This window comes from Glandiceps talaboti, chromosome 16 (genome assembly GCF_964340395.1).
Source record: "Glandiceps talaboti chromosome 16, keGlaTala1.1, whole genome shotgun sequence".
NCBI lineage: Eukaryota > Metazoa > Hemichordata > Enteropneusta > Spengelidae > Glandiceps > Glandiceps talaboti.
The window spans coordinates 13,059,456-13,079,680 of NC_135564.1; the positions used below are offsets into that span (position 1 = coordinate 13,059,456).

At 37.0% G+C, this 20,225-nt stretch overlaps 2 protein-coding genes across 2 annotated transcripts; one reads left to right on the top strand and one right to left on the bottom strand.

Moving 5' to 3' along the window:
- Positions 1 to 1,076: 1,076 nt before the first annotated feature.
- LOC144447397 (WD repeat-containing protein 36-like) lies at positions 1,077 to 20,084 on the bottom strand. The gene is made up of 21 exons (XM_078137407.1): positions 19,858 to 20,084; positions 19,442 to 19,469; positions 18,816 to 18,916; positions 18,202 to 18,319; positions 17,337 to 17,469; positions 15,520 to 15,707; positions 15,001 to 15,176; positions 14,222 to 14,342; positions 13,175 to 13,324; positions 12,553 to 12,704; positions 12,031 to 12,148; positions 11,339 to 11,504; positions 10,618 to 10,726; positions 10,030 to 10,109; positions 9,347 to 9,454; positions 8,802 to 8,902; positions 7,785 to 7,942; positions 3,485 to 3,598; positions 2,701 to 2,788; positions 2,225 to 2,412; positions 1,077 to 1,435 (listed from the first exon to the last, which is right to left on the bottom strand). The coding sequence occupies exons 1-21, from the start codon at positions 20,002 to 20,004 to the stop codon at positions 1,286 to 1,288; spliced, it is 2,694 nt and encodes an 897-aa protein (XP_077993533.1). The 5' UTR covers positions 20,005 to 20,084; the 3' UTR covers positions 1,077 to 1,285.
- On the top strand, positions 4,550 to 6,751 carry LOC144447647 (E3 ubiquitin-protein ligase TRIM45-like). Its single transcript, XM_078137723.1, has one exon. It carries the CDS (start codon positions 4,550 to 4,552, stop codon positions 6,749 to 6,751), a length of 2,202 nt encoding a protein of 733 aa, XP_077993849.1.
- Positions 20,085 to 20,225: the final 141 nt, after the last annotated feature.

Consider the following 20,225-nt stretch of genomic DNA (forward strand, 5'->3'; position numbering starts at 1 on the left):
ATTGGTCTTTATTATAGGAATGTGACAGACAACACTAATACCAACAACTGTTTTTTGCTAAGGTTGGAGGTTGGGGAACCCCGGTATTAGAAAGGGAGAAAGGGGTAACAATGGCAGTGTTTCCCCATACAGTCTATGGTAATTTTGTTTGGGAACCCATGTAAAATGACATGGGAACCCTGGTAGATTTTACCTACTAATACCACCATTATCAAAAACACTGAACAAACGTGAACCATGTATACATAAAGACCAAAATTAAGGATACAATTGTACATATCTGTACACATCTTCTGCAATAAAAAAAGTACAAAAATAGCAATGTTCAATTGTTGAATATAATTATTATTATAACTAACCTAGTGATGCTCTGTTAACAGGGTGAAAACTGGTCAGAACTTTTGGAAACCTTTAGAGTTGAGGTTTTTTAATACTAGCCAGTTTTCATCTGTGTAGTTGTGTAATCATTGATTGCAAAGAAATTGTACAGAGTACCACTAGATGGAGGATCAACTGTCTATGACTAGACCAAATAATCAGTTGTTTTGTGGCAAATATGATTGGGGAAACCACATCTAACCTTTTGTTTTGAATTTCATGTGTGTAGATATGAGGTGTTCAACTGTACTGTTGATAATAGTATTTGCCATCTACAATAAAACTAATGTTTTGTAGTACAAATTATTTTGTGTAGGTTTATACTGATTTGTTAGATCTATCTTATAGGTATTGCCATGCTGCATGTCAAGAAGGCTGGTCCAGTAAGATAATGTTTTAATATGAGATGGGATTGCATTGCATTGACACAGGCAGTCTGTAAAAGACTCCCAACAGTTTTTTTTACAAGGAAAGCAGTAGTCCTGTAGGCTATAGGTGTGTGTGTGTGTGCATGTGTGTGTGCGTGTGAGCGTGCGTGCGCGCATGCGTGCGTGCGTGCGTGTGTGTGTGTGTGTGTGTGTGTTAATTTTAGACTTACAAAGTAAGATACAGAAGAGTCTGACTAGGTTATCAGGATTAAAATATTGATATTTTATTGAAACGTGACCCTGGTAAAAATGATCACTTATTACACCAACTTTACAATAAACCATGTTTTCTAATGTTTATTTATTCAAAGTTGACTTTGGAAATTTAAAAGTAAACTTATAAAATGTCACTTGATTGATGTAAACTTTGATGCATACAGCTTCTGTTTTCAAAGGGCAGCTACAAAGTTGATCAAGTTTATCAGATGTAGTATTCCCCTTGAAATTGTCAAAAGTAGACACATCAAAATCACTTGGTGTTACAAAACCGCATTTTTCAGGTAGCTCAGTAGACATAGATTTGTACTGAAATGACACTGAATACGTTTCCATGACAACTGCTGGGTATCCAAAAGATCTTTGGCACACTCGGTTAGGGATGGGTCTGCAGCAATTGTATCACCATGTAGCTGTAAAAAAAGAATTTTTTTTTTACAATTTTATATCTTTCAATAATACTAATGCATGTTGTTATGTAGTGCTTCCCTGTACTGTACTCAAAGTACTTCAGTTATTACCCAGACATGGCCTAAAATGACACAACAGTCCTTTGCACTACCTCAACTCCCTAGGGAGCATGCAAACCAATGCACCCTATGCAAATAAATGTGCACAGTTACTGCATTAATTAAATCCTTCACATGATAGCCTCTATCCTACCAGGTCCCTAATGATACAGCTGGGTTGACAGAATCACAGTCACAGTTCAAGTCTGGCCCAAGGGCAAATGGCAGTGGCAACAGGCTCAAACCAGCAACTTACAGAATCTGATTTGGCCATTCAAGCACCATGATTCCACATATATAGAGATGCATGTAATACTGTATGTTTAAATTTAGGCACATTTTGGTTTGTGACAATATTAAAACCCTAAAAGCATACCTCATTTATAGATGAAAGGTTGTTGTGAATCAAATACACCAAGATGTAGTGTGAAGCAACAACAGAACACTAACACTGACCTTGAGAAACCACACTACCTAGACCTGTGCAAGTTCAATGTTTTTATTACTGTTTGCAACAACAGTACACTATACTGACCTTGACAAACTGAGCTAGGCATACCAGTACAAGTTCAAAGTCTTTATTACTGTGTGAAGCAAGAGTACACTACACTGACCTTGAGAAACTGAGCTAGGCATACCTGTACAAGTTCAAAGTCTTTACTACTGTGTGAAGCAACAGTACACTACACTGACCTTGAGAAACTGAGCTAGGTAGGCCTGTGCAAGTTCAAAGTCTTTATTACTTTGCAGTACATGGTGTATAAATTTCATGAACTGCAACATCAACTCAATGGATCCACCACCAATGGGAGATAAGCTTCTGAACTCTATGTCAATACTGGATGGTCCCATTTCTTTCAGTTTCTCCATCATTTTATCAACTGTAGAATAAAATGAAATAATAATGATTGTCTGCAATGAAGTGTGAACATGGCAGTTGTCCTGAATCATGCATGCGAAACCCACTTTTCAAAGTTACAAGTTATTGCACAATGCATGCATACATCCACACACACACACACACACACGCACGCATGCACGCACGCACACACACACACACACACACACACACACAGACACACACATACATTGGTTCTTTGTATGTATGCCTGGGGAAGTAAATACTGGTAGTGGGCCATTTTGTTGTTAAGATGCAATAGTATACTTACATATACACTCATCATCACTGCTTTGTTCTACAAGTTTGATAAAATCTGACTGTACTTGTAGATTTCCTAGTTTCACTATATGAGATGTCTGTAAAAGATAAACGACATAAGTACAAAGAATGGACAGTTTTCTTCAATAAAGTCATCCTCTTATCAATCATACCAAGGTACCATCAAACTTAATATTTTCTGATTGTATCTCTTTTGTGCTCTCTCAAATATGTAATCAATATTAAAGCCTTGTAATGTCAATGTTTATCAATGTTCCTATCACCTGGGAATGAAGTTGATATGGAATAACTAACTATCTTTACTGGACTTGCTGTTATTTGGAGTTTTGAAACTATTGAAACTTCAAAAATTAAATATATCTATATATAACTTTTATTGCCTGGCCCAATTCAGGTGCTAGTACTAGTAGATGTCTATTACCCCCTCATGCTGTTATGTAGCAACTAATTCCCCTCAGCTTTCAGCCTCAATATGGAATCTACTACTAGTACTAGTGCCCGAATAAGGCCAGGCAATAAGCCTTTTATAATACATTCACATTCTCAGGCACAGATTCTTTCCATATTCAAAGAAAATCACTGGTAGGAATCCTGTAGAATATTAATAGTGCCCTAAGGAAAATGGAAAACAAATAGTTTCATATGTATGCAAATTGAGGTCATTATGGGTCACTAGTCCATACCATGTGACACAATCTAAACCAATCCCTGAAGGCTGTATGAAAATGATGTGTTATTATGCTAATACTACTGAATATCCACTAAACTCTTACCTCTTGTTTTTTCTCTTCACTGACATCAAATGTAGGTGTAAGTCCAGCCACTGTTGGTAGGAAGAATGGGATTGACTTGGACACTTTCAAATTCTCCTTGGGTTTATTTCTTTTCTGGAATTAACAAAATATAATATATATGAGATAGAGTACCAAAATACTGAATGTATGAGATGTTTGCACAAATTGCATGTTTGAGCCTCGTCGCTGCCATTTGATTCTGAATAATTAACAGTCTTGTCAAGATTTGAACCACAATTGTGCCCCGGTCAACTCAGTTGTATAATTGGGGACTTGGCGAATGAAGGCTGCGATGGATTGATTGCTCCCCAGGGATTTGAAAAACTCAGTCTAAAGATACTGTCATTGTGCCACTATAGGCCTGTGTCAGGGGTAATAATTGTAAAGTGCTTTGAGCACAGTGGACAGTGGGAAAGTGCTATATAAAAAATATTAAACTTTGTTCTAATAGTGATGTTTTCTGGGTGTGTACATCTTTGATGCACGGTACAGAAAATACTGAAAATTATTTTAAAAACGAACAAGAAAACTTTGTGAAACATAAAAGCTCAGAAGTACTATTTGATACATGTATGATGTAGTATTAGTAGTCTAACACATGAGTATTAAGATGGTTTGTCCCCACATACAGGACACACTGACCGTTCACACCTTATCTACAAATTGTAGACTTTGTAATCTCTACTTGACATGTCTCTATTATGTCAGGTGCCTTGCTTCTTATGACCTTATATGGTGTTATCTAGAATATATGACACATGACCTCATCATGTGATTCAATTGCCTGTCCAGAAATGTCACATTGTTTAGTTCGTTGGTACGACATTTAGTCCCATAATTCCGTGTGTCAAATATGGTGATAAGGTACCCCTTAAGCTGTTAATATTTTGCTGATTTATACATTGTGTTCACTTATACGCTAACTTTGAAGTAAGAATAAGTGTTTAATCAGAATCAACTTACAGGTGTCTTGCTAGAACGTTACTGACATAACTATAAAACACTCAGACCACTTTTTAGTTGTCTAAGGTAGACGAAGGAATCATGGCTGCAACAACTGGCGCAGAAATTCTGGATGACATTGGTGAAGCTTTCTTGTGTTGTACAATTTGTATGGAACAGTTTACAGATCCTAAAATTCTACCATGTCTGCATACGTTCTGTCAACAATGTTTATTCACTCTTTTGAATAAGAAAGGATCCTTGGAATGTCCGTGTTGCTCTACTCCTTGCCCCCTACCAACTGGAGACGTGTCCAAACTGACGACTAACTTCTTCATGAACAATTCTATTGAAATTTATCACAGATTGAAAGAATTTTCCAAGGGTGGTCCAATCCAGTGTGAGGGATGTCAGAATACAGTCACTCACAGGTGTGTAGAATGTAGATATTATCTTTGTAAAAGCTGTTTGAAGGTACATAGAAATCTGCCATCAACAAACGCCCACCAACTTGTCACCATTGAAGATTACAGAACAGCAGAGTCCACTAGATCAACAGTTATACAAACGGTAGAGTGTTGCAGTATCCACCCTACGAATGAGATTGAATTCTACTGTGACACATGTCAGGCATCTGTCTGTACAGACTGTACTATAGTCAATCACTGCATACCACAACATGTACGCAGAGATTTGAAAGACGTGGCAGATGAATATCAGAAACAGTTAAAGGACATGGTTGACAAACTGAAAGTGAAAGAACAGGAAGCTCAAAAGAATAAAACTCTAGCTATGCTGACACACATTCGAATAGAAAAACAGTGGTGTGAAGAAGAGAGGAAGGTGAGAATGAAAGCAGAAGATATCATTAAGAAAGTAAAGAGTGAGGAGAAGAAATTAGTAGATGACTTGCATAGACAATATGGAATGAAATTGACAAGTACAGCAGTAGATGTTGATGAGTTAGAGTCAAAACATGTGAACATTAAGAGCACATGCAGTTATATAGAAACAATATTGCATCATGGGAATGCAGTCCAACTTCTCTCCACCAAGAAGGCAGCTACAGATCACATCCAACAACTCATCACCATGGAAACCAGACATGAACCATTACATCAAATGGTCCAATTTGAACCAAGAGAGACATTTGCTGAGCATGGAATTCTGGGAGAACTGGTAACATCAGATGTGTGCATTTCACAATGCACTGTTGAAAACATTCCCGAACAACTCTGGAAACGGGATTCTGCAAACTCATTGATCCCAACCAGCGATTTCAAAGGAAAACATGTCATTCCCGGACAGGAAGTCAAAGCCAAGGTCAAGAAACCTGATGGATTGCCGGACATTGTCAAAGTAACTGATACCAGCAATGGTACACACGGAGTGGCAGTGCATGGGAACGTGGACGGTAAATGTCAAGTTACCATGACAATAAGTGATCAACCAACACCAGGCAGTCCTGTCATCATTCCTGTCACCATAGGGTTGGAGAAGACTATCGGCAGTGAAGGAAGTGGGAAAGGACAGTACAATGAACCCTACAGTGTTGCTATAACCAGAGACAGAGACATTGTCACTGCAGACTGGGGGAACAAGAGATTACAAGTAACAACCACAGATGGCAGATTTAAGAAAAACTTGACATTTACACAATTTGAAAAAGATTACAAACCATGTGATATAGCCATATCAAATGATAATACATACTATAGTTTAGATGATAGTAATAAACAGGTAGTAGTTAGTGACGAGAATGGACATGTGATTAGGTGCTTTGGACAAAATGAACTGAAAGACCCCTATGGTTTAGCTGTCAGCCCTGTAGATAGTAAGGTGTATGTCACAGACAGGGGTCAGCATTGTGTTAGGGTTTATACACAGTATGGCAAGTATGTGGGGTCATTAGGGTCAAAGGGTAAAGGTCAGGCAGAATTTAATTGTCCATATTTTTTAGCTGTTGACAGTACAGGAAGAGTGTTTGTGGCAGATTGCTGTAACCATCGCATCCAGGTATTTACTGATAATTATCACTTTCTCTATGGATTTGGTTGCCATGGTGGTAAAGATGGGCAACTGAATTCCCCCAGAGGTGTGACCATCGAGAACAATAACAGATATGTGTATGTCAGTGACAACCACCGTGTACAGAAATTTGACATCACTGGTCAGTGTGTCCGTATTGATAGTGACGAGGATGGGTTGAATAGTCCCCAAGGTATAGCATTGACAGATGATGTACCGTGTAGGGTTGTTGTTGTTAATTGGGGAAATGAATGCCTCAAAGTGTTTGCACAGTAATGTAACAGATGCTATGCTACGTACACTTGCCAACGCTTACATTCAAATCGGTGTAACCAAGTGCACAGCGGTGGATATTTCAAACTACAAAAATATGATAAAGATAGCATACATATGTCCAAACTATACAGTCAAACTTGACAGGGACAGTATATGCAAGGCAACCTAAATGACAGTAGTGTGGCTAAATTAATTGATTGCCGTTGCTCGCATTACAAGCGGTTAGTGAGACAGTGAAGAAAATCACAGATTGCAATATAAACAGACTATTCATTCAGACATTGTGTATATATGTACCAGTTGCAACCTCGTCCAACCAACCCCACCCCCCCCCCAACCTCAATCACTGCACTATTTTTTTTTTCAATTGTGACATAAACCCCCCCCCCCCATGACACGTGAGTGCAAGTGTCACACTCTAGGCATCTACACAAGTGCTTTCAATGTTCTTTTCTGTCATAATTTCATGAGTACTGTTTGTTGAAGTGCAATTATAGAAAACACTATAAGCATGAATATGTCATCCAAGCCATTCTGAATCAGACGATACTACGTCAAAACGGCGGTCTACACATAACTGTAAATATGTTTTAAGTTTTTGTCATTTTTCTTCCATTAAATGTATCAAAGTTTGGACGAATAACTATAAACTAACTGTTTGGTTTTTTGTTTGGGTAGTAGCGGGAAAAATGGCAGAAATGCCAAAATGTTTAGAAAACAAAGTCATATGTTTGGCCTTCTGGACAGAAGATGTCAACACGCCCGTGCACACTCCCATGTCTTTCACGTCTGTGTTCTGAACGCGTAACTAATCACAACTTTGTATGCGTCATTATGTGTACGCCTGCATGACAATGGTCCAGTACACATATGCATTCTAACGCATATCTAAACCTCTCTAATAATCAACTAAGTTTAAAACATACAGTATTTTTAAGAATAAATTGACTTGGGACGTTCCTAAATTACAATTCATGTGATAGCTTTCAAAAATTCCGAAATTAAATATTCCTCCTGCTGTGTTGTTGCATACCTTGATCAGCTCTAGGTTGGTGAGATTTTTCCATCTGGAGTGAGGTAGTAATGACAATGTGACCAAATCACTTGAAATCTGCTGTGGAGACTGGAATTCAGTTACCATGGTATCTTCAGTTGTCATGGTTTCATCTTCTGAAACCTCGTCTCCTTCATCTAACAAATCAATAGCATAACATTACACTTGAAAGCATGTGACATGAGGCAAGAAAAATTCTTCACAAACTTGGAGTTCATGGTTATAAATGATTCTTTCTGCTCATGGATTACATTTTTCTGGAAACAAATCCCAAACAAACGTCTCATCAGCATTGTCAGGTGTATACTACAGGTGTGACAATGAGCTATTGACAATTTTCTAAGATGCCTGAGACAATGTTGCTTAATTTTGTTACATATAGCCTTGTTTGTCTTTATTACGTTTGAAATAAAACTTTTATCCAGGATGGAAAGAAATGTTGACTTCTTTAATTGTGAGTGATTTTATAGAACAAAGGAATACCATCAATGACAGAGAGGAATATTACAGGTGAACACTAGGTATGGTCAGGTGATAACCATCCTTTGAGTAGCATCAATCAATCAATCAATCAATCAATCAATCAATCAATCAATCAATCAATCAAAAGAATTTGTATAGTGTCAAAATCTAATAAGACATAATGTTCTACGGCACTGAACAGGAGCAATAGTAGAACATTGTAAAAAGTTAGAAAGCTCTTGCGATTTGCATATGCAAATTCCCCTGCATGTACAGAATACATGACATACAATGTATGGAGAGATGTACGATGAATCTTGGAAGTGGAAACAAGTCTATTGAAGTACACCCCTAGTGGTATTAATGAGACATAATTGAGATATCCTACTTAACAACATCACAATTATCTCCTATTCTCAACCACAGCCATAAAATAATCAATGACGAGATCTAAGCAGAATTCTTTCTTCAATTCATAATCTCAACAGACCATGGTGAAATATCAAACTCAATTCCACAAGAGGTTATAATTACCTTGACCTTTGTAGTGAGTGGCGGGTAAACTCATCTCTAGTGGTACATAGTCATCAGGCAGTGGGTTCAATGAAACATGTGTATACAATGAACGATTTGACCTGAATGACAGAAAGACAACATTTGCATTATTTGAAAGTGGCAATATTTGCACAAGAAAAGTATTACCATATGGCAAAGACATGACCAGTAAATACGGATCACCGCCTTGTACTAATGCATATGCATGTCTGCTGATTCCAATGAGACAACACTGGACCGTGGTATGACACTGAATATGAAAACAAGTTTCACTTTGGTATTTCTTGACAACTGTATGAAATTCATGTAATATGAACTCATAATATGACTCCCCAGAACCAAAAGTTTACAAAATACCTCTATTTCTTGGAGTGGGGTTCCATTCAATGTACAATGTGACAAATGATAGTGTGGCATTTTTTATTTACTTCATGAAATAAGTGAAAATTTGTCTCAGAAAAAGTTTACACACAGACCTTATAGTGAACAGGGTCTATTATATCAGAGTCAGTTATTTTACTTACCAGAGGTATATACCCAGGTCATCTACATGTGTAGTGGCAAGAAAGCTGCCAGTTGGTGACATGCTGATACTGGTTGGGGCTGGATCCACAACAAATACATCTATCAATCTGAAGAAAATGATGATTTCGGTCAACATTTATCAAGACAGTGGTGATACATTTTGTGTAACAAAAGTGATGTCTGTCTGTCTGTCTGTCTGTCTGTCTGTCTCTGTCTGTCTGTCTGTCTGTCTGTCTGTCTGTCTGTCTGTCTGTCTGTCTCTGTCTCTGTCTCTGTCTCTGTCTCTCTCTCTCTCTCTCTCTCTCTCTCTCTCTCTCTCTCTCTCTCTCTCTCTCTCTCTCTCTCTCTCTCTCTCTCTCTCTCTCTCTCTCTCTCTCTCTCTCTCTCTCTCTCTCTCTCTCTCTCTCTCTCTCTCTCTGAGGGTGATTGGACATAAGGATCCATATAGCCATGGGAGGCAAATGTGATGTCTGTTCTTGTCTGTGTGTCTGTTTGTAATCTGTCACCAAAGGTCAAAAAAAAATCAGCAAAGTTTAATGCCAGATGACATCAATGAGCCTTGTATTTGTCATGAATTGCATGTACCATTCCACACTCTCTGATAGTGTGTGTAAAGTAAAATAAGGATTGATAATGATCTATCATATATACATTTGAACTACAATAAACTACAACTCCTTACCTGCCTGAGGGAAGATGCCACGTACGGATAGCTGCATCCATTCCAGAAGTCATTAACCAACGACTATCTGGACTAAACGTCTACGGGAAATAGAGAATATGAAATTCTCACCTACAGTTATCATTACAGGGACTTATCAGCTAAGAGTTGTGCATTTTTGGGACAGTTTTGTACATATCATGATTTCCTCTAAGACCTGTACACATTGTACATGTTCAAGTGCGTTGGATATAACTTTTGCGAATCAGGCTATGTGCACATGAAAGCCATACTTATCATAAGAGCAATAGCACATGTTTCAGCTAACATAATATGAATCCCATATACGAAATGACATTATGTATATGGGCTTCAAGCACAAATATACCAGATCCACAAATTAGTATTAATTTAGTACTAACGGATTATTGGCTCAGTCTTGGGATCTTTTTTACTATTTAAACCTGTCTGTTGTGATATAATACTTCCATCTTAGTCAATTCAAAATTGTCAGTGTCTTTGATACTTTTTTAGGAACTATCATTATCACTAACTTTTAGCACAATATACTTTCTGATAGTAGTAACATAAATTGATTATATAACTTACCATATCAGTTATTCTGTTACTATGACCAGAAAAGTTCCTCACAACTCTTTTGACATCCATATCCACCACAGATAATGAAAAGTCATCAAGAGCAACAGCTAGCATGGAACTATTGAATGAAAAAATTAAGAATGGTTTTCATTTCCTTTTCAGAACTCAGCTGCTACATCTTTAGTCTGTAAGGTATCAGGGCTATCATACATTTTTAAGCCTCTTTCACAAGACTGTTGTTGACAGAACAACACAATGTATCTTATCGTCTACTGTATCTTTTGTCACCAACTTACACAGGACTAATACACACAATATTATTACACAAGGGATAACATGAAACTAACACACTAATAAAGAACACTACCATAAGCACAAACTGACTAAGATGTCATCACTGCAACTCTTACACAGAAACACAATTTGACAAGGTAACACTGCCTACTACATTAATGCTAACTAGCACAGTGACACTTACACAGGGGCATGAACTATAAATAGGGCACCACTATAAGTATGCTGTGACAACGCACATGTATAATACTTTGGGAGAGGAGGAGTATGGATGAAATGTACATGTATTCTAAAAGAGAAAGTGTGTTGTAGGAAATGTACTCAAAAATGAACAACAATTACTTCCTGAGCATATATGTATTGGTTTTATGTTTAAACTACTGTTTTTTAGAATCACAGACACAATGTTTTCCACCCTACTCAAGGTGTACGTTACCTTTCTCGATGTAGGAGAAGCTGAGCAATGGGTGACTTCATCTTTAAAGTATGGAGTAGTTGTTTGGTTTTGAAGTTCCAGAACTTGATAGTTTGATCACTAGAGGCTGAGACAATGGCTTGGTTTAGTCCATCAATGCATACACCTCTAACAGCAGCACGGTGAGCTAAAAACAGACATGACATAAGATTTGGGTACACCTACATTTCTATGGTAACATTTTCTGTTGCAACACTCAACTTTGACAACCCAACTTTGACTCAGTTTTTGGTTGTTGTAATAACATTAATAGCATATGATAGACAAAGGGAAATATTACAATTCTCGGTACCTGAAATAGAATATTACTGCCTAGGTGCATCATAAAAATAACAAACATTCAATTTCTTTGTCAACATCATAATTTCTGCTCCACGCACTTCACATGCATTACTATAGGCACATGTGAGAACAAGTCGACCTTCTTGTTCTATTTTGACCTTCTCGCATGAGGTAAATGCTATTGCAGGTACCGAGAATGACATACTTACAGTACCTTTATCTCTTAGGCAGCCAATAAATTGTGATATTATCATGTATTCAAAGTATTAATCATTTTCATCCTTATATCAATTCTTCGTAATTCGTACTCAAATACTTGATACATGCAACGCTACTGGAGCCACATAATAAAATACTTTAAGTAAACAAACCTGTACCTCCAGCACCATACTGCCCTCTATGGAGCCCTGACTGAATATTATACAAATCTATATATCCTGTATTCCACCCAACCAGAAAGAAATTGCCACAGCTGCTGACGTCAACACACTGAAAATATAATATTGGAAAATAATGTCAGTGACAACGTACAACCGTTGGTGTCAACACACTGTGAAAATATAAGATCGAAATATGTGATCTGTACACGTACATTAGCCTCATTTCCAAGAGGGTATTCTAACCCAGGTGCTAGCCTCACGTAGACAATTTTGTGTTTACATGTAGGAAAATCAATGCTAGCCTGTGGAATGTACATTTACATGTAGAATGAATACAGGGTGGTTTGAAGGTGATCCCAGGAGACCATTTGAAGGTGTCACCAGAATATTTCAGGAGGGTGTCAGGATCCATTGGCATTCAAATTAAAACCTGTCTGCAGCTGTTACGTTGACTACTTAACTCATCCCATAATATTGAATATGTAAATTATATATGTAATATGTACAACTCACCAGTGCTTCCATGTGTTTAGATTGGGATTCAACTCTGTCAGGTTGTATCTTATATTTTCCCATACAACCTCTCTGTAAATTCCATGTTGTGACAACAGGACTTGCAAGATGACAGGCAACTATGCCGTCCCATTCACTTTGTCGACTCGTTTCTGTTAGGAAAAGATGCTGATATTCTGATACAGTATTTGAATACAGTATTTGATACAGTACTGGAAATGAACAAGCCAGTTATTACCTAGTAAGAATTTAAAGTATCCCAGATTAAAGAAAATCAGGGTTAAAATGTTCACCATGGATGTATATCGTATGGCAACAGTTACAATCACTCAACACATTATCTGTAAAATGTTTCATGCGTTACTAAGTTTTACACCTTTCAACATGATCAAAAGAATAACTCGATCTCCAAATAACCTGACAATGTCATAGACATTTATCATAAAAAGCTGGGAAATGTGGATTCACTGTGCCACAGTACTGAGTAATTCTGGCCCACACTTTCCATCAAAAATCTGCTTCTGAAGAGCACCCCCTAGTGACCAAATTACACAATCTTTTGTTTTTTCCATCAACTTGACTAGGCATATTCTAGATATACAAGACCACATTGATGACTTGCCTGCTGCAAAAGCTGTTATATGAGGTAGTTTATGTTCATCATATTTTATCCCTTTCTTCTTGGCAACTTTTCTGTTCATGGAGGCTTGGCCCAAATTTTTATTATATTTATCATGCTCCGTTGAGAATAACTTCAGTGTACTGTCTTGACCTGCAAAAGAACAAACATAGCTTCAACTACATTCTGTGACACATACTGTACTATTCTCAACACAGAGGGCATACTCCACTATGTTATATAACCCCTCTGGTACTTTATAGTGTTAGCGCAAAGCAAATGATACCAGTATATCAAAAACAATCCTTGTCATAAAAACTTTGTATTTCTGAGTTCAATATGTTTGCATCATGAAGATGAGCAATTTTGAGTTCAACACACACAGATTAACACTGGGGAATGATGGAGACTATATTGTTCATAGTTCAAAGAATCAATAACACAGTAAAATGCAGTTGTTTTGGAACTAAATTAGAAACAAATGCGATGTCAAGGTCTGTAGTAGACAGATCGAAACATATGTTCGTTTCTAACTTATTGTTCGAGAGTAACTATATTTTACTGTCCACTACTGTGGAAGTTTAGTGTTATGTGGTTTGATATTACTGCTAGTTTTGGATACAGTCCCTTCATCAATTTCACTCAGATTCTTCCATAGTTCCTTTCAGGATTCTTCCCAGCCCTATGAGTGATGGTCAGTCATTAATATTCATAACCATTAATTTGTAATATGTAAATTCATATTATGTCATTTGCAGATTTCAATAAAGGGTATAATTTATTTTAACAATGGAAGTAAATTAGAAGGATGGCATGAAAGTTCTATTTTCTGAGTGTCGATTTGAACCAACCAATACAGAGAGAACACTGTCCTATCACAGTACAACCAGAGAACTACAACAACCATCTTTAATATAAAACAAAGTAAATCCACTTGAATTAAACTAAAATGACCCTCAAGGACAGTGTTGTTGGTTTTTTTTGTATCATGGTACAAAATTGACTAAAATTTGTAAGTGTTTTATTTCATTCATGATCACAAATTCTTACCTGCACTCAGAATATTTTTACCATTACTGTCATGAAATCGTATCCTATTTGGGGGAGCATAGTGACCACATCGTTGTCGTAGCAACCGTCCACCACCATCAGGTAGATCAAATATCCAAATCTGGAATAAGAAATGGTAATGAAATAACACAAATATTGTAAAAAGATGATGAGACACACTCAATGATTACAAATGAATTGTTTAGTTCAGTCATGCTAAATAATCATTCTCATCATAAGACTGATGTGGAATAGGACCTTAAGTAAGTAATAATGTTACAATTAAAATCACGAAACCTGAAACAAAACATCGTCTGGCTTGACAAAAATCTTACTAACACAGATATTTGTAGACTGTAATGATGTCACCAGTCTGGGCATATCCGCCTGCCCTAATAAAATGTTTGGGGAAAGGGAGATTAGACCGTGCTGACAATGGCTGATCTGTCAGTCTAAGATATTTGTTGAGCAAGACGACAAAATATGTAGCAATGTTAGTAAAATTTCTGTTTAGCCAAAGGATAAAATGTAGCAATATTGATGTAGCAATGTTAGTACAAATTAGTTTAGCCAAAGGATAAAATGTAGCAATGTTGGTAAGATTTTTGTCCAGCCAAAAAATATTTTGGTTCAGGTTTTGTGGTTTGCATTATAGTTACCACTTTTTTAGTGAGCTACATTTGATGTACACTTTCCAATAACTTTCATAGCAGTATGTGAAATCATCAAAAGTTGATTTTGAACAGAAAGTAGAGAGAAACAATAGATGGTACAAATACCTTAATGGCATTGTCAGCGGATGATGTTATCATTAATGGTTGTGATGGTAGATATTTCATTCCTGTCACAGCTCCATTGTGGACTTCACGCATCTGTCCAACTAACTTACACTTTTCCAAATCCCACAATGCAATGTGTCCAGCTGTACTTCCGGTTGCCATGATAGGGTGTCCATCTACATTTTATCAGAGAATAGAATTTCAACCACATATAATATGTTGACTGTACATGTAATACATGACAACCTCCTCTCTTACAAACACACACACATGTGACTACATACACAAAGGCATGACACTAATCTGCTCATGAGTGTGCTCTCTCAATTAGTAACCAACAAAATTTGTTTCTTCTTGGTCAAAAAGATAAAAACTGAAATTTCAAATCTTGCACAGCAACACATAGTAAGGAATAGGTACACACTAAATTTTGATGTCACAAAAAATTGCTGTTTGTTCGTAGTGTGTAAAATTGACATAGAGGGCGCACTGCTTTTCATTGATCGACTTTACTCTCACCTGTTCTGAATGATATAGCTGTGACTGGTCCCCATTCTTGGCTATATGTCATAATAGTTTCATCAAATTTGATGTTATGTAATACAATCTTGCCAGATTCCAATCCTATAGCTATCACATCCACAGCTGCAGATTGTTCTAGTACTGTTATTGGAGACTGAAAACTCTCAAAGGTATACAGTAGTTTGCTGTAAGACATATACATTGAATAGTAATAAGACTTAGCGTGTAATGGGCTTGTTTTATTGAAAAATAATATTAAGAGGCAATAGGCCATTCCAGACTGCAAATAGGAAATCGAGAATACAGCGCCCTCACTCAAATTGGGGGTATCATCCCCTCATAGTACCATTTATTAAGAGCTTTGTCCCTTGGTATTCTGTAGAATTATAAATCGGGGATGTTGTTTGTATTGTTCAGACATCGAGGAAAGCAGCAGTGCTCTATGATTAATCAAGTAATCTGTACCATGTATACCCCTAGTCTGTAAGGTACGCCGTGACGGTGCGCCCTCAAACATCGGCCAACCCCTAACACGTCTGTATCGAACTGGACTCTTCCCAGCATTTCCAACCAGAACTGGTTGCGGCCAATCACAGGCATGCACACGATTAGAGGCCGTTAAATGACACTTTGATGTTAATTTATTTTAATTTCGCTGGCGACGTAATCAAAAATTGCGTCACCGATATTAGCATACATTCCGCCCACAACCGTCTTGTATCTTATCATGTGTACACAATGTAATGTATACTCGATTACGTTCTCAGTTTGACCTATTAAAGCATTTAGCAAAGTACGTCGAGTTACCAGCAAAATGTCTGTCGTGAATGCCAATACGAAGTCTTCCCATGAATTTGGAATAGTGTTGAAAGAGAAGCAGAGAGAATGTCTGGAGGTTTTTTGCACTGGAAGAGACGTGTTCGCGATACTACCGACTGGTTACGGGAAGTCGATCATATATTACCTAGCACCCAAAGTCACCGATTTTAATCAAGGGTCAACAAGGTTCTATAATTCTTGTTATTTCGCCTCTCGTTTCACGTGGTCGAAACACAACTTGCAAACCCCAGCACGTTCATGATCTTCTTTTCGTAACGGGACACAAAATAAGTCACGTAAATAGGACGTGAAACGATCTTCTGTAGGAAACACGGATCGCCTTTTTTAGGGTGTAATTGTACACCACAGACGGCACACTCCGTACACGTAAGTTTGAATGTGGCGATCGTGGACTTTGTTGGCGTTTTACCGTCATCCATGACTCCGTTACATTTATTTCAAAACTGAACATGAAAATTTGAAGTACAAGTACGTTATTTTAGGAGAGTTTCAAACTAGTTTTATTGGTCATTATTGGTAATGTATATTGGCCTACACATGTGTGTGTGTGTTTATTTACGTGGTGGTAGTATCGGTGGTTATGCAAGTCAAATCCCAGAGCGGATGTCGCCGACCGAGTGATTGACATATATTACCATGGTAACATTCGCTCTTATCGCCTGACGTACAAGCTATTCTACATATTTGATTTCTAATCTACATGGAGACCTCTGCATGACCTTCTAATCGCTAGTTCAGGGCGGGGCCCAAATCTTTTGAAGTGTCCGACATACTAGTGCAGAGTAGTACAGTCGTGTGAGAGGAGGCCGGTGAGGGCGAAACGTCACGACGTATCTTACAGTCTAGTATACCCCCAATGGTACACACAGACAGGAAGTAGAGCACCACCATGGCAAATTTTGGAAAGGATTATCATGATATATAATTACAGTTTACCCTCTCACATGAATGTATTGGGGATTTTTTTTACTTACTTGGTTTTAATGTTCCATAACTGCATACTACCTTGTCGACTTCCAAGTAACACTTTATTTAAATATGTACTAGGATGCACAATAGCTGAGATTTCAAATGTCTTGGGGTCAAAGTTCATCTCTAAGTATAAATCTACCAAGAAAAAAATCAGTCAATAATTGTAACTATAAAACATGATATATCAGTTTACTAAGACAGAACATGTGGGTGAAAAAACACTGAGAACTTTGAACTTCTTAATTCATGTTGACAGTGTTTCCACAAAAATAAGATTTACAATGTTGTAATGGTATGACAGAAAACTCTATGACCACTTCAATGCTTCAGCATAACACGTACATACAACTGTGCACAAATCTGTCAATAGGGGACACTGACTTCAAAGGACTTGTTCAGACAGACATTCTCAAACAGACACCATCACTTAGACTGTTACAATATACATATATCTTACCCATTAATTGGATGTCCTATGGCAGTATATGTGTATCTTACCCATTGATTGGATGTCCCATGGCAGTATACATGTATCTTACCCATTGATTGGATGTCCTATTTCAGTATACATGTATCTTACCCATTGATTGGATGTCCCATGGCAGTATACATGTATCTTACCCATTGATTGGATGTCCCATTTCAGTATACATGTATCGTACCCATTGATTGGATGTCCCGTGACAGTATACATGTGTCGTACCCATTGATTGGATGTCCCGTGACAGTATACATGTATCGTACCCATTGATTGGATGTCCAATGGCAGTATACATGTATTTTACCCATTGATTGGATGTCCCATTTCAGTATACATGTATCTTACCCATTGATTGGATGTCCCATGGCAGTATATATGTATCTTACCTGTTGATTGGATGTCCCATATTTTCAACACATTGGCTTCATCTACTGATATCAAATGACTGGCAAATGGAACTAATATATGTACATCTTTCTTGTGACCATGGTATATATTTCTCACCTGTGAAAAGTTAGTATAAATATTGAATCAAATACTTAGATTTCTACTACAAATACAATGTACATTCAATCATCCTTGATCTGAAAATAACAGAAAAATAACTTCAATTTGTTATTATGTGTATATTTTTGTCTGGCATAGCATCAATAAAGTTTAGTTAGTTAGCTAATACTTTACTGCAACAAAAGATATGATGCTATAGGTATACATGCAAATTACATGAAGTGCCAATGAATGGACCATTTCCATGGAACGTTTTCCTATCACTTGATAAATATGTAAAAAAAAAGTATCTGATTATATTCCACATTTTTCATATCAACAGCCACAGCTTACAATGCAATGTTATCTGTTAAAAATTACAATTCCACAACTCCATGCATTTTTGGAAAAGGCATGCCACAAGATAACGTTTTTACTAGATTTCAAAAATCATGAACACATACAGTATAAGATACTTCAATGCCCTTTGAAATAGATATAGAATACTACTTACCTGTTTGTTCCTTTCAAATGATCTGATAACATTATTACATGCTGTATACACTAGATATGCATCCACTGCTAGACAATTGATGTTATCAGGATGGGCATCACCTAAAATATCAATAAATACCATTTACTGCAATTACTGTCTTTGTAGCCTCACCTTCACTACATGTAATTAGAAATTTATCTGTTAATCATAACAGTGATATCTAATCATTTATAGTGAATGGATTATGTTTTTTCTATCTGTCTCTTCTTTATATATAATGCATTTGTTCTATTTTTTATTGCAATTATAAGAAAAAACATTTTATGGATGCATTGCCATTATTGGTGATTCAGGTGATAGTTCTTTGTTATTACATTTCTTTGTTTTCTCTTATTGTGTTATTGTGTGTGTGTGTGTGTGTGTGTGTGTCTGCCTGCCTGCCTGCCTGCCTGTCTGTCTGTCTGTCTGTGTGTGTGTGTGTGTGTGTGTGTGTGTGTGTGTGTGTGTGTGTATGGGGAGAGGGTTATTGACTAAATGTTATGACAGACTGGCCACCAACACAAAGCAAAGTTCAGCAAACATATTGGATACAGGTATGTCTCTTCATGTACAAAACGAATGAAATTGAGAATAGATATACTTACTGACACTTGTTATTCGTAATTTTGAACACTGTAAAATATAATTAATGAAAATAATTACTGTATTAACACCATAGTACAAAATAATTAACTATGAATATATATTCTATCAGTCTGACACTTTTTTTCCCATAGTTTTAAATTATTTTAATCAGGGGCAATAAACAAATATTAGAAAGTATTGAAAATCTCAGTCAATTTCGCATCTGTCCTAAGTTATTTATTTATCTGCACTGTGGGTGATACTTCCATGATCTGCTCAATTTGACAATAAAATACTATCTTTGAAGACACTCAGAAATTAACATGATCTACCATATATGATGGTATAAGGCCCTAGGGAAGACTTCTACGCCCATGCATATTAATTAACAGGACTGCATACGTTATAAATTCAACTGTTCAATGTTTATACTTACGTTATACGTATGAAAGGCATTGCCAACAACTGTTACAACATAACTTTCCCGGTGTTTCTTGTGGTATCGAAGCGCTAACGGTACATGGTTACTATGGAAACCCAAAGCTCTGTATCCAACGAAGATTCTGCTACCTGTGTCACTCATTTTGATTTATGTAAACTACCACGCGAAAGTCATACAGGCAGTCAAAACGCTTTTCTTGTGCCTCTCTAGCACTCGCACGCTTCCCACATGGCAAGTCACCCACTTCCGGTTTGCCAAAAGACCCCCTAAGTAAGCCTTTTTTTACTCTTGGGTCGAAAGGTCAATAAAATGTCGGATACTATAATTCCAACATCATATTGTTCAGCTTAGATTACTACCAT